General features: G+C 36.5%; 1 protein-coding gene across 1 annotated transcript in view; it reads right to left on the bottom strand.

Annotated features, from left to right (window-relative positions):
- The window catches only part of LOC145664041 (uncharacterized), a 96,045-nt gene continuing 68,443 nt past the window's right edge, over positions 1 to 27,602 (bottom strand). The window contains exon 7 of the mRNA XM_081730364.1: positions 1 to 255. Coding sequence (XP_081586490.1) covers positions 46 to 255 — 210 coding nt within the window. The 3' untranslated portion in view covers positions 1 to 45. The remainder of the gene's footprint in view (positions 256 to 27,602) is intronic.

Below are 27,602 nucleotides of genomic sequence, written 5' to 3'. Positions count from 1 at the left end.
TTTTTATCATTGCCATCATTATGTTTCAAGTGCGTTGTTCTCAACTCACTTCGGTGGAAAATGTTTAGACTTATCTTCGTACGTAGCTTTAAACCTGCTTTCAAGATACTTTTTGGCGGTTACCACTTCAGAGTCAGTTTTGGAGCCACCCAAAGGGTAAATTTGTGTATCATCTTCCGGGTGAACAAAAAACGCAATTGCATGGCGGCCTTTGTTTCGGATTCTTGGTCGCTCTGGAACAACCACACGATGTCGCTAAAATACAGAAAAATAATTGTTATACCACATCATGTGTTTAGAAACTTATGCTGATATTGTTCAGAGTAATTATCTAGTAACAAGGAACATCAAAGTGTTATTTACAAGACAGAAATTTCACGATATAATCTTTGAGTTTATACATGTGATATTGTTATCTTAAGTTCTCAACATCTCAGTTTAAGGATTTTAATATGTATTGGTCCTTCGAACACATCACTCATGTAGAGGCTCGAGATAGAAGATGGAAAATCAAGATCAATCAAATGAAGAGAGCGGTAGTGGATATCAGCAAACATGTTAAGACAAAACAGTACAATCTGACTCTACATGGCACACGCTGGCTGAGGCCAGATATTTAGGGGTCGTCCTCGACTGAAAACTCACGTTTGGTCCACACATGGCAAAAACAGCAAACCAGCGACTCAAAGCTCTACTGCCCATACTCCTCAGCAATGAACTTCCTCGTGAAGCCCGAAACAACATGTACACCCATGTCCAAAATTATTGTCGCATCTCTATAAATATGTTGTTCTAGGAATATAATTTGATAACGAATTTGCCCGGTATTTCTTATAATGTTAGCATGTGTATAATCGGCAAAGACATGTATGTGGCAAATTTCATGTCAAAAGAGCAGTAAATAAGAACAATAAAACGAAAATAAAACTTTCTTCTCCATTTAGCAAGATTTTGTTTTACTCATTCTAATTTTCGTATTTATAATTCTTTCCCTATGAAATTTATCACAAATATACATTTCCCGATTGTACACATAGTATCAGTATTACAAATGCCCTGCAACATCATTATCCAATTACATTCTTACAAGAAGACAGTTATAGATATGCGACGATCATTTTGGACATGATGTAACCATATGGTCCAGCTGATCGAATATTAATGAAGAAAAATTTTAATTTTTAAATGAACCTCGTATAAAAGCACTCTTAAGAAAATTTTCTCTTATGTAACCATATGGTCCAGCTGATCGAATATTATTGAAGAAAAATTTTAATTTTTAAGTGAACCTCGTGTAAAAGCAGTCTTAAGAATTTTTTCTTCATTAATATTCGATCAGCTGGACCATATGGTTACAATGAGTGTGTCATATGCATCAGATCCCTTTAACTCTACGCCTATCCAGTGTGGGAACATGCAGCGGATTACCACCACCACTGCCTTCATCCAGAATCGAGCCACCCGAGCGATTACAGTGCATACTCTCTGGACACAAATATTGCCCAGACACACGACGACATGGACCTACCTCTTCGCAGTGATGTGCGACAATGCCAGTCAACCAAATTCTGGCACAGGGCCAGAACTCAAGATAACCCGGCCATAGCTGCAATTGGAACCAGACCTCCATTGCCGAGAATACCCTATAAAATGCCTGGACCGCAGTAGTCCAATCAGAAGAAGAAAAATTGACTCGGGACAGTTGCAGTTCTAAAGAAGAAATACACACAAATCAACCCACACCACACTGTACATGGAAGTCAAAAGCTCAGGTTCGAAACTTTGGGCACCAAAACGTTAAGAATGTACTTGGAACTGGACTTTACACTTGCTTTATTGTAGTAAGACACCAGGAGGCCATTACGGAACAAATTTAAATAAAACATAAGGACGCTATTTTTTACGATGTGTTGCTTTGCCGATTGGTTTATCTTCGGACGTGGAGTAACAATATTGTGAGCTTGAAAGGAGATACTTACATCACCTACTGTATTCCTACAAGAAGCATTTTCATCGAAGAACCTTCGTGATCTTATTGTAGAATGTTAAAGATGGATCTCAGTAACCTTATTACAGCACTAGTCAGTAGCGCACGTTAAGTCTAATTAAAGGAAAGTTTTAAGCTCCCAAGCTTATATCGTCTCAGAATCTTTTTACGAAGCAAAGGTTGGTAATATCGTGCTATAGGTAATACCGTGGTAAGTAATATCAGTAGGTACCAGAACATCACGGTGTGTAAAGAAGAAGAGTTTACAAGTTGCCTACAAGGTGTAGCTCTGCACCCAATGTAATTGTACGTCAAAAACTTGCACGACACAATAAGGAGAGGTCGGGAAAAAAGAAGAAACAGCAAGCGAGCATCTGAATATTAAAAAGTGCAACTATGAAGCATCCTAGAAAACAGTTAGTCGAATAGTTAAAAAGTGAAGATTTAAACTTAGTGGACAAAATCATGGCAAGTGACATTCCAAAACTCGGTCGTTCACTTGTTGCTGACAAGTAAGCAGGGAGTGAGCTAGAGTGGCGTACATGATTTGCGTGCAGGAGCTGAGCTGTGGACTAACTGTCTTACAAGTAAAAGAAATAGCAGTAGTTGTGTGAGGTGACATCTATAAAAAAAAAATAAAAAAATGGTAATGGTGCGGAGTGAATACAATGTTTCCTCTGTGGCAGTTGAAGTCCACCTTATATGTACTGGAACAGATTGTCTGTAATTCGTGATGAACGAGCCAAGCCGGTTGATGATCACCGTTGTTTGTAACATGTAACAAAAGTTTTAATTTTAAAATATAAAGTTGTTGACAACGCTATTGGTTGTTGATTAAAGTTGTTGAAGAATTAATGGTTTAGTTCTCTTTGAATATAAAGTATCTGCGATACCATCCGACAATTTTGTACATTTACGAAGTAAAGTAGTGTTTTTTTTTTCACTTCTTCTAATACCAAGAGATTAAAAACTAGTTTCACAATATTGCCATATTATCATGGTATTAGTACACCAACAAGTATCAACGACTAATGTCCATAAAATTCTCATTGTCTAAAGATATAACTGCATCTCTCTTATAAAATACTAGTTTAGGTTGTCCTGCATTATTTTCATTTTGTAATACTTATTCTTCCTGCTGAACTAAGTACTTTTGTCAAAATTGTCATGATAATTATAGACGGATTATGTAGTGCCGGGGGGCTTAGCCCTTCCTAAGTTTTTTGGGTGACAAAAATGATTGAAGCTATTAATTATATATTTTTGAAAGTTTATAATAAATTCATGATATACCTATCATAGTCTGTGTTCTACTTGATCCCCCCAGTTTTTACCTTCTGGATCCGCCTCTGATGATAATACCAATCTTTACCCTACATACTTTAATATGATAAATGTTTCTTTTCTCACATTATCTTGTTGAAGGAAGGTTAAAACCCCAAAATCCCCTTTCCCTTGTGCGTATGCCACTGCTAATAGTATTAAGACATGATTTGACCTGTAGTTTCCATATAGGTGTTAGATATGCGTAGATTAATCGAATGGCCACTACGGTCACCTAACTTAACTCATCTAGAGCTCTAGTTCAAGCTCATTGTTTACCAGAATAAAAGTTAATGATATTGCTCTCCTGAGAAGAAAAATCATAGAGGTGTGTGATCCAATAATGCTCAATATATTATTTATTCAGGTCCATGAGTGTTGGGTTAAACATTTACAAAGTAGGTCTACTTTAAGGTGAATGGTTGACATGTGGACAATATCTTGTGGTGCTATAATGAGCGTCCAATAAATAAGTGGTCTTCAACCTAATCTGTTTGGACTATTTTTGTGTTGTAACAAAACGTGTAATGTTACATAAACTATTGCATTTTGTTGCAGTTTCCAGGTAAAAATACACAAATAAAAGTTTTTTAAAAAAAAATCTAAATAATTATTTCTAGACCGTAGGAAATGTCATTAAAACTGCTTGCACTTTTTATTTATTTCAGCCTTCACTTCCCCCTGCTGTTGCCATTCGTTGTGCACTTATTAAAAGTAGACTCTACAAGCTGCTCTCTCCTTTTTCTCTCTGTACTTCTCTTTAGATTTTAGAGAATTTTCTCTTTTAGACTTTTGTAGCCTCAGGTTGCGGAGGAGGGGTGAGTTGTGTTTGTGTGTGTGTGTGTGGTGTGTGTGTGTGTGTTTGTGTGTGTGTGTGTGTGTGTGTGTGTGTGTGTGTGTGTGTGTTCCCGCATTCCTATCCTTGTTGGTACCTGCATAGGTTTAGCACCCTACCAGTTTGGACCGGAAAAATTGTTGGGACATTTTCCGGTGCCAACAATTTTTAAGCCTACAGGAGCTTCGTGGCGACCCCCTGTACCTCCTGGCTGAATTTCGCGAAGGCCCCAATAATTATAGAAAAATGTGAGAATCTGTGTAAACCGTGTGTATGCTCTGGCGTATTAGCTGCCTCCTGGTGGTCTCACACTTTAACTAAGAAACGGTGTGTAAATATGACTCATACCGCATCTATTGGCACTGCCCCGCTTACGGGATGGAGAAACGTAACGGGAGTGGAAAGAGGGGGTGAGTCGTGCGGGGGAATAAACACACGAGAAAATTTGCACAGTGCTTGTTGGTACCGATGCAACCTTGAAATTTTCGTTTGCGCAGTCGCGTCGACTCCCAGTAGCCTGCCTGTCACATCACATAGTTGAAAAGCAGAAGGTGGATTGAAATCAGGGGAGGCATTGATCACAATTGGAGGAACGTATATGCATATATTTACAACTCGTAATTAGAGAAACGATGGGAACAGAAACAAAGATTGTGATAAATGAATGGAAGATAGGCTAGCGTGAAATATATACACAGCGCATGATCTTATCGGGACACGATTATTGTTTCTATCTACACACGTAGTTCGACTTTCTGTTGCTTCAGATAAGAAGGTCTGGGACCAGTGTCTGAAGTGAAAGTTAATTCATTTGAACAAGAGCAAAAACAAATGTATCCTTAGAGGTACACTAGAATGGTCTTGCAAGCATATTTGAAGATCACAGATTCATACATATCTACATACGATATGTTCCAACTTTCACACTATTTTATTTCCTTCTTTTGTCAAACAGAACTCAGTTTGAAAATAATATTTCCTCCCACTTTCTTCATTCCACCATTTCATTCATTACACATCATCACTGTCTCCTTTAGTCTAACCGGCATAATCGTGGGACGTAAAACTCAAATATTTCATTTTTCATTTCGCATATCAGGACGATAAAATTGCTGAGAATCGCAACGATGAAAATTCGTTTCAAGTAGTCTACTTGTGATGGCAAAGAGCTATAATGAATCATATAATACTGTAGTAGAGACAACAACTATATTTTGTTTCACAATGTAAACACGGTATATTTCGAAACTATATGTATTCAATATTAAAACTGGTTGCAGGAGATATATAGCTTTTGATTACTTTAGAGGAATAAGATTAGAGATAACATGTTCTTCCCACACTGAATACACAACTAAAAGTTCTATGTATTATCGTATTTGCTCTTTGGAGATCAACAATGAAACCGGAAGTAGTATTCGGTTTCACTAGTTTCGCTTTAGGTGCCGAGATGAGTGAAAAAATATATATTTTGGAGGATGAATCGAACATAAAAAAACAGCTTTTCCCTATCTATTTCCTTTTATGCTGTATGGAGATTAACGTTAAAACCAGAAATTGTCTACTTCGACCACTTCCTATTTAAATTGGTCATAGACGAGATGGATCCTTGGGACCGATCACAAAACCGATTCTCATACATATCTTTCAGTTTTATCTCAATGCGAGTCAATACTGACACTAAACCGGAATTCCTTTACCATTTCCGGTTTAATATATACAGAGAGTGAAGTAGGTATATTTTCTTGAGATGCTCAATTAATTCTAGAAAACCGCCTGTAGGTATCTGTTACTGCGTTCTTTCTATGGTAATCAGTGTTGAAACCGTAAAAGGTTTATTTCAACTACTTCCGGTTTTAGAAAAGCGTTAACGGAGGAAATGGGATCTATTCTTGGAATGGCGTATCAATTTTAGAAAGCACTTCTTGGTATACCTTACGGTTTTCTTCCTGTAAGGAGATCGATATTGAAACGTTAATTATAGCTCTTTTCGAATGTCAAGTTAAATAGTTTTGAGAAGGTTTTCTCCTCCTTCAATAGCAGTGAAGCGACATTATCATCATTTTGGGGCAGATGACAGTATACAGACACACGGAATTTCGTACTACCATGATTTTTGTCAATATCTGTGGCAGTACCTAGAAATATCGCGTACCATTGGCTACCGCTCATGTAGGTTCTCATCTAAAGAAAAGGTATAGTAATAAATTTGTGGCTTTAGCAGACACGGGTGATGTTATCTTTCCTTGACACGCTCAATCCATTCCAAAAAATAACTTGTCGTTATATATTGCCGCTTTTATTCTATGGCAATTAATCTTGAAACCGGATATGATTGTCTTCTACCACTTCCAGTTTGAATAGAGACTTACCAGAGTGGATTTAATCTATTCTTCAGCCGAATAATATATTCCAGAAATCGCATTTTCTATATCTTACTTTCGCTCTCTCTCTCTCTCTCTATGTAGATTAATATTGAAACCGGAAACAGTAATAAAATATTATAATTTTGGATTATAGTAAAGGAATACAGGTTCTTTTCTGAGACATTGAATCGATTTCTGGAAACTATTGGTCAATATCTAGTACAGCTTTTGTCAGGTTTAATTTCTACCATTTCTGTTTGAACAGCATATTAACGGAGTAAAAAAGGAATCTATCTTGGGACGCTGAAATGATTAAAAAGCTGGTTTTCGATATATCTTACCGTTTTCTCTATGGATATCAATATAGAAACCGGAAGTAATAGTAAATGTATAATGCTTTCGGTTTTAATACCATATGATGAAGATTCTAAAATCGTTCAAAAATTGAATTGATTCCCGAAAACAACAACGTGTTCTGCAGCTCTTTTGAAGTGAGGGGTTACATGAGTGGTAGCCAATGATACGAGATGTTTCCAGGTAGCTCATCTGGCATTGACAATAATCAAAGTAGTGCGAAAAGTTCTTATGTCTATATACCTGCCCCAAAATGATAACGATGTAACTGCTATTGGATGTAACATAAAGTCCGCTCAAGGCCATGTACCTTTTCATTTGAAAAGATTTTTGATTATTACTGTTATTACTGTGTTACTTTTAAGGCGATCAATGTTGAGACTGCATAAGGTTGACTTTTACCACTTAGGACTTCAATAGTGGATTAATGGAGGATAAGATGCTGCCTATTCTTGAGACGCTGACTCGATTTTCGAAAACCACTTCTCGATATATCTTACCATTTTTGCTCTAATCCCTGTTGACAAATGGAGGGACGGGTATAGCCGTTTTGTAAGACTTCCGATATTAATGTATAGCATAGTTTGGAAGTCTAAAAATTGAAAATCACTAGCTTTTAATTCTAATATCCATCCAATTGCCTTACCATTTCAACATAACTTTAGTTAAGTCTACAAGCATTATTGTACCCATCAATTATAACATTCAAGAGACGCCCATTCTTATATGGAGTCACTAGCGGATCCAGAAGAATCATTTGGAGGGGGCGGTTCGCTTCCTGGAAGATGAGCATATCCTCTGTTACCAGAATTTCAATTTGGAAAATTGGGACACATATGAATCCGGGGCTGGAGGGGGGTGTAAACTTGATTCCCAGATTATATTTTAATGGCCCGAATTTGTAAGTTTTGTTTAAAAATGAAATTATATTCTTTCTCTAGATTTAAATTAAATACGCACTTCCGTTTCGGAGGCGTGGCGGTATCATGATTCACTTGCACTTAGTCACCGCGATTTATCAGATGCGCTGTATTGCACAGTACTTACACAAAAGAAAGTGCTATATTGAGGATGGTATTTATCCTGTCATATGTTATCTGCCACGAAGCCTGTCCCATTTCTCCTCTGTGTATATAAATATAGCTTCCCTTTGTTTCACTAAAGTGATTGCAAGAAAACATGAAGCTTGATATAAATCTATCAATTTCATTATCCAATAGAATGAGAGGGTATGTTCCGGTCGTCGATCCGTATCCATGACATTTTTTTTTTTTCAGCAGAGGGATATCATCTTTGATTTCTGGCGCTATGCGAATAACATTTCCTGAGGGCAAGATGTTGAATTTCCGTTACGTTTCGTTTTTCACCATGATTTCAGTTTGTCAACATTGTTGACATTTTTTAAAGTGCGCGTTAAGATTGCGGTTATATAAATCGTACCAAAATCTTCTGATATATCAAAGGGAAGAAAACATTTCTATGGTTGGTATAGAACCCAGGATTCACGAGGAGTTGGGGAGTCACTGACTGATAAACTTTGACACCCATGGAATTGTTCATTTCTCAAGAAAAGCTCCTAACTGTATTCAGTTGATGTATTTAAAGATGAATGTGTAAGGAATTCAATTTCTGGTACATCCAGGAATTTTCCACTTAAACAGGAGAGAGCAAGAAGACAAATATAGGACATTATTGCAAAAGTATAGACCTCTGTACATAGGGTATTTTGATTTGTTGCTTGAGTTTAACGTTCCACGGTAATGACATGACGGCTAAAGAAGAAGTGCACTTACTGATTATAGTGGAATTCGAACCACCTTTTTCGTTAAAATGTACCCTTACTGGGAATCGAACCCGGGACCATGAGCACCGTATAGGGTATTTTGTCCGAATGCTCCGCTTTTGCAGTGTTATAATTGAGTATGCAAAGAAAAAAACGCATTAGACCAGACTAGGAATAAGGGGTTGGAAGTTGGCTCTATTAGGTAATTTCTTAAAAGCAACATTTAGAAACATGTATAATTATAGCCATGCTTACAACAATAAAAATATATTATAGTAGCCTTCGCTTAGGTGGGATTTCGCTCCCAGACCCCCAATTTGTTCGGAATACGGCTTCGCACAATAAAGCAAATGCTTCTACGTGGTACTGTGACACAATATTTCGCGTTCTCCCTTCTGTGTCTTTCATATAGAATTGGATTGAGCTAAAACGCTGTCACGGAATTCAAACACCTCACAAACATTTTAGTGAACCCTCACCTCTGTTTTTGCCCTTCTACGTTAAGTGGCAAAAATGCTCAAATCCATGTTTCATTATTTTAAATGAATAATCAAACTAGAAACTTTCATATATCTAGGCGTAAGTGATCCCGAGATATAGGCATCTTAATAATAATAATAATAATAATAATAATAATAATAAGAAGAAGAAGAAGAAGAAGAAGAAGAAGAAGAAGACAAAAACGCTGAAATATATATTGAATTGTTTTAAGTGAGAAGTCCATATACCAAATTCCATGTTTCTAACCTACAAAGATTCGTAGATATCTTATTATAATAATTGTAATCCCCGCTTCCTTTTCTTTCCACCTCTTTTCCCCATTTTACTAAAGTATCAAAAAATGTTGAAACATGTGTCAAATTACTTTAAATGAGAAATCCAAATCGAAATTTCAAGTCTCTAACCTTAAGGGATTTGGAGAGATGACCATCTTATTAAAATAATTTCCACCCCTTTCCCCTTTCCTTTCTTTGAATTTCCCCAAAATCCTTCCTTAGTGGTATCCTAGATCACAAATCCTATCTACTATCCGAATTTCAAGTTTCTAGCTTAAGTGGTTTGGCCTGTGCGAAGATCAGGACCACAACAGCTTGTAGCTTGTATTATTTCCCAAGAAAAGATGAAATGCCATTAAAAGTCACAATGAATGTTTCCGTGTTGAACCTCAAAAGTCATAGTTCTTTGTTGATGTAGTATCTAGCGAGAGTACCTTTGATCTTTGATGCATGAGGTTCTGTGGTTTGATACCCGGTGAGTGAACATCGAACGCACTACAGTGGTTCAGATCCAACTTTAAACTCTTGTTCTCGTTCAGTAAAGCATCACTTTTGACGAACGACGTAAATACATATCAATAAATCAACGAACCCAAAAGTCTCATCTCAGATTTAGAGAGCTTTACAGTAAGAAGCGCTGAATATTCTATATTTCTCTTTATTCAAGGTAAAGGTAATTGAAGTTTCTGGTTTTGAATTCCATCCCCACATTTTTTTTTCTAGGACACAATTTTAAAATATAATTTTTAGTTCACAGAGTGAGCCGTCTTTCCTTTTTCCTACAGCTGTTCGTTCAACGTATGAATCATTCTCTCTCGTTTGCGGCTTGTGGTAACCGTCCCAAGGAACTAGGGACAGAAGTATTCACAATTCAAATATGTCTGTATTAAGCACCATTAAGTACCACACATTTTGATTAGACTCTACTAGGCTTGTTACACAGATTGGATCGACCAGGAAAAGACAATATTTGTATTTCCGAACGATACATGTCGGAAGTAGAAGACCTTTGGGGGGGCGGTCGCCCCCTCCGCCCCCCACGTGGATCCGCCAGTGTATGGAGTTATTCTGTGCTCCTCACAGTTTCATTTTAGTGTTTACAGGAATGTTTCCCTTTATCATAAAATGTTAGGCCATCATAAAACATTGGATAATCCAATTATTTTCAAACACAAGAATACTTAAGAAAAATGTATTTAAAAGTTTTGTTGGTCATTTCGGTTTGGATAAAGTTTCAGTTGCCTTTTTATCATAACTTAATCAACTGAGGTATCAGCAGCTTTAGCTTCGTATCAGTATTCTATTCAGTAAACTATATCTCTCTATCAGTATTCTATACGAGTATTCTATAAATATTTATCGTTCTACTCTGTTCTATATTCGTAAGAGGAGCCTATGGTCACTCTCGTCATTAATAACATATAAACGAAAATAATAATGAATGGTATCTATTAAGAATTCCAAATTTTTAAGTGACTTTATTAAAATTTAAGTTTCGTAAAAAATCGCGGATTTAGAAGACAAAAATCCTCACCACTAGGAACGACATTTTGGGAGGGCATAGAGGGAAATTGTCACTCCTAGTTTTTACAAATACAGACCATTTAATAAATCGTATACTAATATATTATATAAAACGTGAAATTCTTATGTCGATGAACGATCTTGCTCCATCTCTTTCCGCTAAAATCTAACATGATCCGAAATGACGCTCCCGCTCACCACTGAAACGTGGCATTTAAAGAATATTACAACATGAAGTCTTAACATAGGTTACAGTAACCGTATGGATTAAAAGCAATTGGATTAAAAGCAATTGTAGCATGATTACAAGACATTCTTTACTGTTTTATTTGTGTAAGGTTAAATCTTGCGTCCATATTTTGTATGGGATACTATTTTAACAGTTGTATTTACCTTTATGTGTAAGTATGTATTTAATGAGTGCTTTCATTTTTACTTTAAGTTCATGTACCAAATTTTTAATCCTTTTAGAAAGTATATGTAAAATAATACACTCGTGCCCCAAACTTAAAGTGACCTAAGACATTCATATGCCAGGTTTGATCAATGTTGCTTAGGGTCAGCAATAGAATACATGAGGTAACACTATAGTCATTTTATTCATGGAGTGTCTGTACTAAAACAGTGTATCAAATACCGCCAATATTTAAGGAAACTGTATCGTATGTCGAACCTCATGTCCAGAATGAAAAAAAGACTAGGACAGTAGAGCATTCATATACAGGACTCAGTATGGAATATGCTCTCCTCGAAGAGAAATCACTACTGAAATCGACGTAGCATAGTGGAAACGATTGGCAAGCAGTTCTTGTTGCAGGGCCTGTCACTCTTCCGTGAGAGTTTGTCGAACGTCTGGAAGAGTATTTGGTGGAGGTATACGTTCGGCAACACGTCTCTCTAGAGCATCCCATGCACGCTCCATGGGTTGAACTCCAGGGAATAGGCTGACCATCAGATTTAATGAATATCCTCTTCTTCAAGGAGGGCGGCCACGGCAGGTGTACGAAGCGGACAAGCATTTACATTCATAAGACGAAACTTTGGAAGGATAGCTCCGCGAAATAAACGAACATAACGGAGAATGACATGAATGCAACATCTGGACTCTGTTATAGCCCCTCCTTCTACGAACTGCAGCTCACTGAGTCCTTTAAATAACAAAATTGTATCTTTCGTGCCCTTGCCTAGCTGAAAACGAACTCGGAGACTGATTGTAGGCTGAGAGAGAAAGTTTGGAATTTCACTATTAGCTGAGTCTAGGACTATTTTCACTATCTTTTTAGAAGTAACATTAACAACGTTTCAGCTGTTGTGTGTAATCTATTGGTCTTAACATTAAGTTCGAATATCTTATAATTAGCTTTCTGTTCTTTTCGCGAAACACGCACAATAGGAACAGTGACGACACCAGCTTTACTTTCTTGGGGGAGCGGGTGTGTATGAATAGGCAGGTACATTTTGGGAAACCCAGTTATATTTTTGTGTACAGAAAAACTGCTGTATGATAATACAGCATACCTGGGAAGGTTGTCACGAGGACGGAACGCGGATGATGTGATCGGAAGGCGCCCGTTCCCCTGGTCCCTTCTAGTGTCGTCACTGCGTAGCAGTAATAAACGTCTTCGTATTTTGTTCCAATAACCGAGGAAATTAATATATAGAGAATAAAATACGACAGAGAACGAAATACTGTACAAGCGTATGAAGCATAGTAACTGGAATAATAATAGACTCTAATAATAATAATAATAATAATAACTCAAAAATTAATTTCTTACGATGTGTAAAACTTTGCATCACATTTTTCATCTTGCCATGGCACTCTGGCGCCGCAGTACGCCGGTTGCAGATTACTCGTCTAGTATACTGGGTGCATCAAAAGACCGGAACTTTGTAATGATAAAGATACAACAGAAAAAGGAAAGTTGTTGGAAATTGAAGGTTTTAAATCTAAAATCTCGGATTTATTCCAATCGCACCAACCGTTTCCGCTCCACACCGTAAGGTGTCCAATGTAGGGGTGGACGGTTCCTGAAAACGTAAACCGCGGTTTCGGTTTGCCACTTAAACCGGTTTGGAACGGTTAACCGAAACCAAACCGAAGCGAACCGAACCGAACCCAAACCGAACCGTAACGTTCTCAAACCGAACCCAATCGTACCGTTCAGAATTGTCAGTAGAACTTTGACAAACTAAACTGTTCAAAGGGTTTGAAACGTGGTTTCGTTTACTATTGGCTAACCAAAACTTAAGCGAACTCCGTCAAAGCAAATTTAGCTATGTCCACATTCAGCGAATTCAGCTGTGGAGAAATGATACCAATAAATTCCTTCAAATTAGAAGGATTTCATATGTCAACGGAGTAAAAAAAATCACTGGTAGTGATCAATCTTTGAAAAAAGATGAAATTCGTTGGGTTAAGTTCTAACCTGTTAAGCCCCCATTCTACAAGTGCTTCAAATTCGAAAATGTTATTATTCCCCTTGTTTATCTTCACTTTTAATATTCCTGCTCAAATAGCAGCTTACATATGTGTCTTCATTTCCCTCATTTTTCATACTTTCATTCTCACCGTCGTGATTAATATTATAAAAAAAGCGTAATTAACTAACCAGACTCATCATCAAAACGCCGAACACATATTTCAGACTTTGATCGTTTCTGATTTTCAAAACGCTCCTCTGTACTACCATGAGCAAAATAAATGACGCGTCTCTTTATTTTGAAGTTTTTTGAAAATATCTCCGTTTTCTTTATATGTTCGAAATTTCGGAAGGTTTCCCCAGCAGGACAGGTTAATAACAAACCCGTTTTTAATATTTGTGTTAGATATTAGCTTAAAATAAAGAAATTAGAAGCAAAAAACATTAAATCGACAGAAATCTCGAGAATTACCAACTCTGCTAAAGTGGGAAATTTTCAAGAACGCGAGGGAATTCTGCAGTTCAACACGAAGCAGCGACATCTATGTCATTGAGAGAAGCGTGGATTAGATCTACAAACGAAAATTTTAACGAAATATTTCTAGTATGTCTTATTATATGCATTATCAGCGAACTCCAAATATATGAATCTATGCTAAGTATTAACGTATAGATAGTGCAAATAGTGGAAATTACCTATGGAAAAAGACGAATTGTTAGCCCAATCGTAATGAAAAATCGTCTTTACTGTAGAACAGGTCCAGCTTACGTAAGAGAGCAAATAGCTCAGTTAGGTAAAGCAATTAGTTTGTATACCGAACGTAGACGGTTCGAATCCCGTGGAAGTACTGTTGTCATTTTTATCACTAAGGTTATTTTATTTATTTTTTATTTGGGAAAGAATCAAATTGTAACATATGTGTAAAACTCATGACGATACCAAAAAAAAAAAAAAAAAAAATAGAGAAAATATCGTCGCATTTGCATTAGTGTGTCTAATTTTTGTTTGCAAACAGATTCGTAATTATTTCCCCTGTGCTCACTGATGCATAACGAATGTTTTCAGTAAATGTTAATTCTAATTTGGAGAATTTTATAGTTTCACAATGTTTCTCACTACATAGTCTTCTATCTACGTGTTTGGATATTTTGATAACAGATTTCCCTATTAAATGTTTAATTTTCTCTATAAATATTTGTCTTAAATTGAAATTGTTTTGAATTTACTACATAAGCAAAGTTGCCCGAAGGAGGGGAGCTTAAGTAATAGATATTCTACGTAAAAGCAACCTATTGTAAAATGATGATGCTTCTTACCTTCAGCACATAATCTTAACGTTAGAGAGTCAGAGAGAGAAAAATCCTGGTTTTTCCTCCTCTAGGACCACCCATCTTAAACCTCTACATATCATTGTTCGTCTCACATAATTTCGGCTCTCCAAAGACATTCATATTTATTATTATTATTATTATTATTATTATTATTATTATTATTATTATTATTATTATTATTATTATTATTATTATTATTATTATTATTATTAATGAATATGCCACCCTTACATAGCAGGGCAGACAAAATGAATAAGAAATATATTTAGAGCATCCTTTCCTCCTTCGTGAATGTAATATCACGTAGCATTTTTTATTCTACTGAAGACGACCCTAGGCCGTTATGGTTAGGTAACAAAAGAAATACCTAATATATTTATAGCGCCCCTTATCTGTAATATTACCTCTTCTTTATTTGTTCGAGGCTTCCTTACACAACCAAGGGTGACAAAAAGAATAGGAAAAGTGTCTAAAGATTACAAAAGACTTCATATTTTGTCAGAAACAAGGCAGTATATACACAACATTAACAAGTGTTTCACCCTTGAGTCGCTTATAAAATTATGCAGAATAACTTTTGCCGATCATTGTTCTAGAGGGATTTGTCCAGGATGGTTTGGTGTCGAGCTAATAACGATAAGTATATTTATTTACATCACTGTTAAAGAAATAGCAAACTTTCTGAAAGGAACTTACTTAGGAAACAGATCTTCCTTCTACTTAGCCAGAGCCCACTCTGAAAAATTGCATCTGGCATTCTGAGTGAAAGTTCTATGGGACTATTAGAAAAATATATTCCCGTTTTCACGCTGATGGTAGAATTTCTTAAACAGTTATTGAATTACGTTCGAAGGGTAGGCGTAAATAGCGCCCCCGCAACAATGTGGCGTGGGGACCGCACAAGCTGCAAGGCCAAAAAATGTACAGAAAGTACGCAGGGGCGGAGCAGGCCAAATTTTCACACGGGCAAAGTGACTTTTTGGCGCCCTTCCCCTAGTAGTAGCCTATATTTTACATTTTATCATAGTGTTTTTAATAGTTTAAACCAGGAGCGTCATTTCAGATTTTGCTTTGGGGGGGGGGGCAAGACCTCTTGATATAAGTAAAATTTCGCGTTTTTCACTGATTTACTACTATTCTAATGATAAAATCTATATACATCTCAAACTCACGGGGGGCAAATGCCCCTCCCTGCCCTCCCTAAATGACGCCCCTGTTTTAAACCCATTTTCAAAAAGAAATCCATTACCTAGGAAAAGTTCACAAAGAATATGGCCCGCTATAAACAATACCAACTCCACCCCCCTGGTCTAGTGGCTAGCACGCCTGCCTTCTGTGGTACCGGGTCCAATTCCCGGTGGATTACTGTTGAACGATAAAAGTGGTTCGGATTCCACTATAATTAGTATCCACATCTCCCTTGCCCATTAAGGCATAACCGTGGAACGCTAAACTCAAGCAAACAAACAAACAATACTTAATTCCCGGCACTCTTTATTCTACATGCCATCTCTCAATTTTTCGATACAGCCCCCTTAGTACTATGAAACTCTCTTCTTCCATAGTGAAATGGAAAAAGATCATATAATTGCCAGTAGCGTAGCGTGATATTCCGAAAGGGGGATGCCAAAGTTAGTCATTTGTGCGATATAGTACTACTGCAAGCAGCAATACATAGCTATTCCGAATAGAAATATAGGGTTATACAAAATTTAGGAGGAAGCCCTCCTAATTGGAGGTCTAGTGGGGCATAGAGAAGCGAATGCGTGGATTACGTTAGAATTTAAAAAACAATTGTCTCAGCTCCTTCTTGCTACTACCGTTATAACGAGAAAACTAGGCCCCACTTTTGTATGAACATTGTTTCTAGTATCGTTCCCTTCATTTCTTTCTCGTGGGCGGTTTTTTTCTCCACATACCAGACGTCAATCTCGTTCTTTAAAATATATATATATATATATATATATATATATATATATATATATATATATATATATATCGCCCCTAGAAATTTGTCATCTTGGGTTCGGAACTCAGACGCCCGTTCGTGAATATGGGCCTGATTGTATATATCATTTGAAGATGTAAATACAAAGCACTTAAACCAACTCTGGGGGTCTGTTTCTGTATCCAGATACTGAAGTCAAGGGCGCAAATCTGTCTTTAACGTTCGTGGGATGGGTAAGACTGTTCCCATAATCCTTTCCTTTTTTAACGATGTTCAAAATATTTATGGAGGATTAGGGAAGCAGAGTTGTCTATAACATCGGCAGGAGGGTACATTTTAAGGCTTATTGTGGGGGGAGGGGAGAAGAGACTCATATTACAGTAGATGAATCAGATTTCTGAGGTAAACGTGTTGTACTAGTATATTATATACCAAATGATGTAGATGAAATAGTGGTACATATCATTATTACAACTCAGTGCCGTGAGCACATTCTGAAATTTGAATATATGCATAATAATAATTGACATGTTTCTACTTACGCATCCACAATGATCCACATTAAAATTTTAGGACATTTGTTTTATAACAATACAAATAATGACTTCCCCAAAACTATGAAAGAAAATCAATCAGGCCTGGCGCAACAATACTCTTTTATCTGAGCAAAATTATGATTACCACAATAGCATCACAGGAATTAAACAAATAGTTAAAAATAGACTACTAATAATTAATGACAATGAAATATTAAAGAATACGATTCTTTTTTAAAAATGAAACAAGTCAAAGGACATCAGTTTCGTTTGTGGCAGTCGGATAGAAATCATCATCATCACAATCTCAAATCGGATTATTGGGGAGGTGGACAAGATTGTAGGGAACATGTTCCCCTTATGTCCCCGAGATTTGTGCCAGTGACTGAAAGGCCCTGGCACAATCTTTGCGAGTGACGGGGAGTGGTGGCTCTCTTGTCCTACCAGATCGGTGATCGTAATTCTACAGAATGCTTTAAATTTATGCCTGTGTCTTTGAGCTCCTTTACGGTGAAGATTACAATTACGATGCATTTAGTTGTGATTAAGGCATAACTATTTTAATACTATTATTTACATAACCGGCATGCTTCAAAACTGCGTTGAACTAACCATTTCCGTTTTGTTCTATTTCCTTTATATTAGGACTCGTACGTTCTGTTCAGAAACTATAGCTTAGTTCAAAATATATACAGTTGGAAATACTTGAAAATGCCAGCGTATATCTAAAGCAAATGTAGGGTTGCAAGGGATGAGGAGGAGTGAGAAGGGAAGTATTGCGCATGCGCATTCAACAGAAAGCAGACGAAAACCCCGATGCTTTCAGTAGGCCTGGAAGCCCGAGGAAAATAGCATACGACAGGAGGAATGACAGAAAATGTGCATCTGAGCGACGCGCATGCGTAGGTTCCTCTTGTCAAAGTAAGTCGAGAGAGAGCGCCAGAAGATTGCAGTGGAAATAATTGTGATAATTACAAGCAAACAATTTATATATAATGAAGTACGTACTTTTTCTTATTAACAGGGGATGCCGGGCATACCGGCGTTCTCTTACGCTACGCCGCTGATAATTGCCACTACTTTACAAGAATATAAACCAAAAACGTCAGTAGAAAGCACATTATAAAATTTACTTTTTGAGGCTCGTTTTGGTGCCCCTCTTTCTCTGGCGCCCCGGGCAGTCGCCCGGCCCTTAGTCCGCCCTTGAAAGTACGGACGCATAACTAAGGACTGCGGAGGAGAGGTTAACCTTCATGTTATGCCACTGGTTTGACGTGTTTGAAATGTTCAGTAAGTGATCAGTTGGTGAAATAATTTCGACGGTTACTGATGTTTAAAGTTTAGCTAAGACAAAGCTACCTAATCAAATACATTTGATATCGCGATGTCACAATTTGATCTTTCCTCACATAAAAAAGATAAAAACAATAGTAATAAAAACCCTTACTCGTACTGGGCTCCTAACTAACTAACAACCTAATTCTTACAGACTAGTTGCTCTGACCAACTGAGTTTCGATTTCTTACGCGAAAGAAGTCTGTTATATTAAGAGGCATGCTTTTCATTATCAAAACTGTTCGAAGTAATACGAACATGGCTTAAGAACAGGGACGGAACTGAATTACCACTCGATTGACCTTGAGGGCAAATCACCAAAGCGTAGCTATAAACGTTAAGTTCAGCATGCATTTCTCTGGAGTTGTGTTCAGTATTCCTATCTGCCAGTCATGCTTGTTCGTAGGAGTAATATGTTACAAACCTAACCTTTCGATAGAGCACAATGACAGAGAATCAAAATTAATGAATTCTTGCCCTTGTGAACTTGGGACACCACCATGTGCAATAAAACTGTCGCGTCTTCTGAAGTGATATTTTATCGAAAATAACTCGTTTTCCTTTATATATCCGAAGTTTTTGAGGTTTTCAAAATGAGGAAACGTTACTGACAAACAAGGACGCATTTAGGGGTGGGTCCAGGTGGTCCAGACTCCCCTCTGAAATCCCAACTTCTCTGTAAATTTAGCCTAAATTTAAGGATTATCTTTTAAATTTTATTATAATTTATCCTAATATTGAAGTCGGACTTCTCCCGAAATAAATTACTGCATACGTGCCTGCTGACAATTTTCAATATATTCCTTAAATAAGTAAAATAACTAAATTAGGAGCAAAAAGCTTCAACACGGGCTAACTTTTGTCCACTGCCAATATTGTGAAGCAATGAAAATTATTTATCGAAATATGTGAGCAGGGAATTCTAACAGCCAGCCATTTTATTTAAATCGTAGTAAACCCTGTAACCGGGCGTTAACGTGAAGACAAAGCTTGGTCCATTGGTAAAGTGTTGGAAGAATATAAACTCAATGTTCGTAGGTTCGAATCTATCCACTCACCATAACATTTTGTTCTTATGTGTAACGATGAAATAAGAAAGAAAAAATGTATAACCGTTAAGACAAAACTTCAACCAAGTCTGAAGAGAACAATACTAAAATAGTAATACAATGACGTCAACCAAAAATTATTTCATGTAGCGTTTGGACGAAATTACAGCTGTTAACAATTGCAGAAATAAAAACAGGCTGTAATGCAGTCTAGACTTCTGAATGCATTTACTTCCTGAAAACTTCCGTCTCGTCATTGGTATGCCGTTAATCATTGTAAAACCTTTCAATTGGAAGTGAAATGACACAAACTAAAACAGTTTTAAATCAATAAATGTCTATGTGTAAAAGTAGGTGTCTTTTATCTGTAGTTCTGAGTTCCTTTTACTTTGAAGTGACAAATGAGAGAAGAAAGTATGGTGTTCGAAAAAAAAAATCAAATTTGAGATTTCAACGAATTTACACGTATTATAGCCCCTAACACCGAAAAAGTTATTTTTCGATACATGTCCATCAGTTCGTCCGTCCGTTCGCTACACTTTTCTGTGCACTCGCCTAGAAGCCATACCTCGCCAAGAAGCCATACTTGAACATACCGTAAATTAGTTGAAAAATTTACGGTATGTTCAACTTATCTGCACCAAATTTTAGTTTAAGATTTTCATAGTATTTCCTATAGTTTTTTTTTTATTTCCCTCCTACTCCCAAAACAAGGGTAGTTTCCTGTACGATGAAAATAAAAAAAAAGATATTTTCTCATAACTGGCTCTAACGATCTTGTTTTCTTTCTTTTTTTATCAATCAATATTTAATTAGCAACCCTATTTTGTGGTATAAGGCATTTATCTGAGAAAAATCTACAAGGGGTAGTTTATACTAAGGGGGTGAGTTTTTTCTCAGTGATTTTCTCAAAATGGACTCAAATGTTTTCGTTCATATTTCATAAATAAAGATTTCATTAATAACTTATCAATATGGCATAACTCGTTTGTCCTAAAAAAATGCGAGGGGTAGTTTATTCTTGGTGGAGTGTTGTCTGGGCGATTTTCTCAAAAACGACTCAAAAGAGTTTATTCATATTTCAAAAATAAATATTTCGTTAATAACCGAACAATATGGCAAAACTCGTTTGTCCTGAAAAAATATGCGAGGGGTAGTTTACTCTTGGGGGTGTTTTTCCTCCACGGTTTTCTCAAAAATGAGTCAAGCAATTTTGTTCGTACTCAGAAATAAATATTTCATTAAAAACCTAGTAATATGGAATAACTCGCTTACCCTGAAAGAATCCTCAAGAGATAGTTTATTCGGGGAGTTATTTTTCCCTCACGATTTTCTCAAAAATTACTCGGACAATTTTATTGATAATTCATAAATAAGTATTTCATTAATAACCCTATATTTTAGTATAAGTCATTTCTATGAAAAACAATTACAACGGATAGTTTATTTTTGGGGTCAAGGTTTTTTCCCCGACAATTTTCTCGAACGACAGGCGATTTTGTTCAAATTTCGCAAATAAATATTTCATTAATAACCAAAAGTATATCTTAACTCATTGTTCGAAACAATTCACAAGAGGTAGGTTACTCCTGACGTGTTCTTTTTGAATGACTTTCCCAAAGTGACTCATTTGATTTTTTTCATATTTCATAAACAATGATTGCATTAATTGGTCTATTATATGTCTAATGAAAATGTGCTCAAAGTGTGAGTTAGTTTTGTAGTATGGATTTTCTTCAATCGAAGTTTTTTATTCGATAATCTGACATTCGATCTATTTGAATAATACGATAATTTTATTCGTATTATCCAAATACACACTTCAGTAGCAACTGCGGCCTAACACAGTTAAGAAATTGAATTGAAAAAGTTTAGTGCGGTGGCCCTGTAATTGAATATTTTTTTAGAAACTCCCTAGCTTTTTGTGGTAAACTCAGGCTTTTCTTTTTCGAGCGACAAAAGAGAGAAGAAAATACAGTGATTGTGAAAATAATATCAAATTCAGATTTCAACGGATTTACATGTTTCATGGCGTCTACATACCGAAAATGTGACTTTTCGACACCCGTCCTTCCGGTCCGTCCGTTCGGCACACTTTTATATGCACTCGCCTAGAGGCCATACCGTTCAACTTATCTACACCAAATTTTAAACTTAGGGTTTACTTAGTATTCTTACAGGAGCTTTTCCATTCTTTCCTACCACCTAAAATAAGTGTGGTTTACAAACAGACGAAAATCGAAAAACGCTATTTTCTCAAAAATGGTTTTAACAATTTTGTTTATTTTTCATTAATCAATATTTAATTAACAACCCTATATTGCAGTATCAGATATTTCTCTTAGAAAAACTTACGAGGGGTAGTTTATTCTTGGAGGTGACTTTTTCTCGACGATTTTCTCAGAAAAGACCCTGGCGAATTTTGTACACACTTCATAAATAAATATTTGACCTTACAACATGGTATAAGTCAATTGACCTGAAAAATATATGAGTAGTAGTTTATTCTTGGACTTGAATTTATTCCCAGTGAGTTTCTCAAACACGACCAGTTGGCAACCCTGTATCTCGACAACGAAGCTGAATTCGAAAACTGCAAGAGGACCATTTGTCTCCTTTTGATGTCACGAATCACCTCCCGAAGTTTGTGGACATCTTTCAGGTTCACCCTTAATGAAGCTTCTTTTCGAAAAGTTAACTATTAACTTTAGGCATTGTTTATCTTTTTTTAAATCACAAATGTCGTTATTAATTTTAAGGCAGAGAACTACTTCTGAGAGAATAGATCTTGAAAAATAATTTTAAAACTTAGACTTTTGTTTTCGAGACATTCCAGACAAGACGAGACATTTTACAAGCTATCTCGTGTCCAAAACATTTGCCTCGTATTATCTTGGATGTCACAAAGCGCGTCTTGTCTCTTTCTCGAGACATGTCTTATCTCGTGCGCATTCGTTAACACTTGGGAAGGATTATCTTTCTACTCAAAGCATTGTTTTTATAATGGTTGCATATTTATGATAATTGCTGTCCACATAAATTACAGTCCTTTCAGTTGAATTAATTATTATTATTATTATTATTATTATTATTGAAATTGCAATATCTAGTTTAACGTTGGACGATTATGCATCTACGCTAAGGGAGAATGATGATGAATGAAATGGTGAAATGAAGAAAGTGGGAGGAAAATGGAAAATCTCAAGAAAACACATATCCATGCACACGGTATTTGTCCACCTCAAATTTCACTTGGCACGAAGTGGAATCGAGCCAAGGACCCCCTGCACCAAAGGTCCCTGCAATGCTTTATCATTATTATTATTATTATTATTATTATTATTATTATTATTATTAATAATAATAATAATAATAATAATAATAATAATAATAATTGAAGCGAGCTTAACGAGTTTCAACCGTACGACTCAACCAACGTTTGGGTGCCTGTTCGTTCGTCTGCTCCTCTCATAAAAGACATTTCATTTTAATGAAACTAGTAAGTGCCTTCTTTTAGCTCTGCGAAGTAACTATTGCTTGGAATATGAATCTGCAAAACATAAGAGGTAAAATTAACCAAATGGTGCAAGTTTCCACTTATATATACAAAACAATTTCGCAATATCAACTACGTGAATCTTGCCCCATAAACCCATAAAGAAGCCGAAGCCCCTACACCGAAGAGCCCTCCGAGATTTGATCATTGTCCACACGGACTGAAATTGTCATTTGAAGCCAAGACTTTAATATGAAGCCAATAATTTCTTTAAAATAGACGAAAAATTCGGAAGTTATAAGCATTTTCATATTTTTGCCTTTTCCCATAAGGGAGCCGTAGCCTCCTATACTGAAGACCCCCCCGGAGATTTGATCATTGTCCACTCGGACTGAGTTTGTCATTTGGAACCAACACTTTAATACGAAGCAAAATATTTCTTTAAAATAGACGAAAAATTCGAAAGTTATAAACATGTTAATAATTATGCCTTTTCTCATAAGGGGGCCGTATTAGCCTACACTGAAGAGCCCCACGAGATTTGATCATTGACCACTTGGACTGAAATTCTCATTTGAAACCAAAACTTTAATATGAATCCAAAAATTAAACTTTTACATCAATTTAAACTGACTGGGTTCCAGTTCCCCCCACTATTGTTTAGTTTAGTTAACTGGTAATTTGTGACAGCTTCACATCATCAAAAGAATGTTTCACTTCCCCTCCCCTCCCCCAGGAGTTCGTGCTGGATTCACCACTGGAATCAATAGACACTCTTCCTATTCTTTTTGTCACCCTTGATTGTGTAGGGGCTCCCTCGTACAAATAAAGAAACGGTAATATTACAATCAAGGGGCGCTATATATTAGGTATTTTTTTAGTTACCTACCCCTAACCGCAGAGGGCCATCTTTCGTAGAATAAAAAATATTACGTGATATTCCAATCATGAAAGGGGAGAGGATGCTGTAAATATATTTCTTATTCATTTTGTCTGTCCTGCTTATCAAAAATTACTTTCTGTTGGAAGGCTACTGAAATGAGAGGGGCAAAATAAAAAGTCGTACCCCCTCCTACATGGTTGCTCAAATAAGTACTAAAGAAAGCATTTTAAACTAAGATATTTAAGATTTAAACTAGGAAACTAAGATATCCTACATTATGTAAGGATGGCATATTCAGGATTATTATTATTATTATTATTATTATTATTATTATTATTATTATTATTATTATTATTATTATTATTATTATTATTATTATTTGAATGTTTTTGGAGCACCGAAATTCTGTGAGACGAACAATGATATGTAGAGGTTTAAGATGGGTGGTCATAGAGGAGGAAAAACCAGGATTTTTCTCTCTCTGACTCTCTAACGTAAAGATTATGTGCTGAAGGTAAGAAGCATCATCATTCTACAATAGGTTGCTTTTACGTAGAATATCAATTACTTGAGTTCTCCTCCTTCGGTCTACTTACCTTATGTAGTAAATTCAAAACAATTTCAATTCAATACAAATACATTGTAAAACTTTTCCGTAATTAAACATCTAGGGAAAATTAAACATTTAATAGGGAAATCTGTTATCAAAATATCCAAACACGTAGATAGAAGACTATCTAGTGAGAAATATTGTGAAACTTTATAAAATTCTCCAAATTAGAATTAACATTTACTGGGAAACATTCGTTATGCGCCAGCGAGCATATGGTGAGCAGTGAGCACAGGGGAAATAATTACGAAACTGTTTGCAAACAAAATTAGGGACGCTAATGCAAGTGCGACAACAGCAATTTTTCTTTTTTTGGTATCGTCATGAGTTTTACACATACGTTACAATTTGATTCTTTCCCAAATAAAAAATAAAAAATAACCGTAGTGTAGTGATAAAAATGATAACGGCACTTCCACGGGATCGAACTCGCTACCTTCAGCATACAGACTTGTTGCTTTAACTAACTGAGCTATTTGTTTTTTTACGTGAACTGAGCCTGTTCCGGTAAAGACGATATTTCATTATGATCGTCCTACCAATTCGTCCTTTTCCATAGATAATTTCGACAATTTGCTCTATCTTTATGTTAATACTTAGCATATATTCATATATTTGGAGTTTGCAGATAATGCATATAATAAGACATACTAGAAATATTCGTTAAAAGTTTAGTTTGTAGATTTAATCCACATTTCTCTCAATGACATAGATGTCGCTGCTTCGTGTTGAAATGCAGAATTCCCTCGTGTTCTTGAAAATTTCCCACTTTAGCAGAGTTGGTAATTCTCGAGATTTCTGTCGATTTAATGTTTTTTGCTTCTAATTTCTTTATTTTAAGCTAATATCTAACACAAATATTAAAAACGGGTTTGTTATTAACCTGTCCTGCTGGGGAAACCTTCCGAAATTTCGAACATATAAAGAAAACGGAGATATTTTCAAAAAAACTTCAAAATAAAGAGACGCGTCATTTATTTTGCTCATGGTAGTACAATTTAAATCAATACTCGGCACCTTGTATATCACATGGTTATTAACAAATCATTATATAATAACTATCTTTAAGTAATAAGTAATAACTTCTTGTGAGTTTTACTGAAATGTTTGAATTGCGAGTGTAGCGAGCAAGAAAATTTTTAACAAATCTATTTCTTTGCAAACCAACATCAATATTGATTTAATAGGGCGCCAATACTTTTACGGGGCACCACATCGTTTACTCATTTTCAACACTTGTTTTTTCTTATTGCTTGTTCGGCGCCCTCTTGCTACCAGCTCCCCCTGCCCGTAGCTACAGCTCTGGGTGTGGTATCTTCTCCGTCACGATGTAGGTTTTGTACATTTGCTAATCGAGCGCATAAATATCATTCTCTGACAGAACAGTTGCACTAAGTTGCAATATCGCTATCTTCGATTCTGGACAGTGAACACAATGACGAGGAAACATTTACCATTTCCTATTTTAATTTCGCTTTATTTCATCACTATACGGCCAAAGACTGTCATTACAGAGGTCATGGAGGAGTACATACGTGAGGAATTGGCAGACATTGATCTGGCATACGGGAAAGCGGACGGTAATGGCCGTGTGGCACAACGGCTGTACAGACAACAACTTCGTAATCTTAGAATTCCACACCACGCAACGTTTTCCAGTGTAGATCGAATATGACAAGAAACAGCATTGCTAGAAGCAAACAGGCCCAATGCTGGACGAAACAGATCCGTATAGATTGTGGCTTTTGAGGAGGAAATTCTTGCTTGAGATCAGAGAAAACCGTCTACAAGCACACGGGTAGCAGCTGCTGAAATTAACACCCATCATCAGCAGGTTTGGAACATGCTTCACGAAAATCAGATGTACTCTTTCCATGCCCAAAGGGTGTATGCATTACACCCATCCACTTAGGTAGGAGTTTGTTCAGTGGCTACGCGAACCATGCCAATATATCCCACTTCATGTCTCGTATTCTCTTCAAAGATAAAGCTATGTTTTCCCATGATGGAGTGATGAACACTCACACTCAACATTTGTGGTCTGAGGCAAACCCATATGGAATGTCAACTCGTGCCCATCAGGAACGGTGTTCTGTGAATGTGTGGGCATGAATCGTTGATAATTCTCATCAGACTGCACCTACTACCACAATGCCTGACCGGGTGAGAGTATCGGATATTTTTGAAAGAGATTCTGCCTGAAGAGAGTCTGTGCCACTGGATGTTCACCAAAACATGTGGTTTATGCACAACGGTGCTCCAGCACATTTGCTGTGGAGGTGCGAAATTGTCGCAACGCATCCTTTCCGAACAAATGGACGGCAGAGAAGGACCGGTATCTTGGCCACCTGGCACATCCGACCTTAATCACTTACATTTATTTTTCTGGGGCCATATGAAACACTAATCTATGTGAGACCTGTGCAATCAGAGAATGATTTGCTTGCTGGAATTATTGCTGCAGCGTGGAGCATTCAGGAAACGCGAGGAGTGTTTCAATGCGTTCGCAGCGTCTTTCCCTTCGGCGCCGCTGTAATCTTTGCATTCACGTGGCGGGTCTAAACTTTGAACAGCTTTTGTAGTGTCCGTTCTGACAACCATCCTCTTTCCATGTAAACAAAGATTCCCCTCCGTACCTTGCTCCCTACAACTACCTTCTCTATGCAGTCCCTTTATACGATTTGGAACCAGAAATATCGGCCCCTGTTACAGTACGTACAAATATCGTGAATGGAAGGAATATTTTGTTTCACATCCGTCAGGTTAGAACATTGATTGAGAAAAAACGTACTGCAGTCGCATTTGTGTGATGTACTGATCAAAATGAATTTGCTAAAACAGTTATGTGTATTATTATTATTATTATTATTATTATTATTATTATTATTACGCGTTCTTTATTTGTCTGTAGTTCTTGTTCAATTACTGTAGTTGTAAAGGTAGATGCGCTCTCAAAAGCGTTGCGATATCATTAATATGAGCAGATCAGCAATCGGAATTTCTTTATTTTCTGTTACTTATCGGCTTGTGCCGTACGTATTT

Source organism: Thermobia domestica, chromosome 11, assembly GCF_964235325.1.
Source record: "Thermobia domestica chromosome 11, izTheDome1.hap1.1, whole genome shotgun sequence".
NCBI classification, from domain to species: domain Eukaryota; kingdom Metazoa; phylum Arthropoda; class Insecta; order Zygentoma; family Lepismatidae; genus Thermobia; species Thermobia domestica.
The sequence above is the reverse complement of the archived record's forward strand: the minus strand, read 5'-3'. Positions and strand labels throughout refer to the sequence as shown.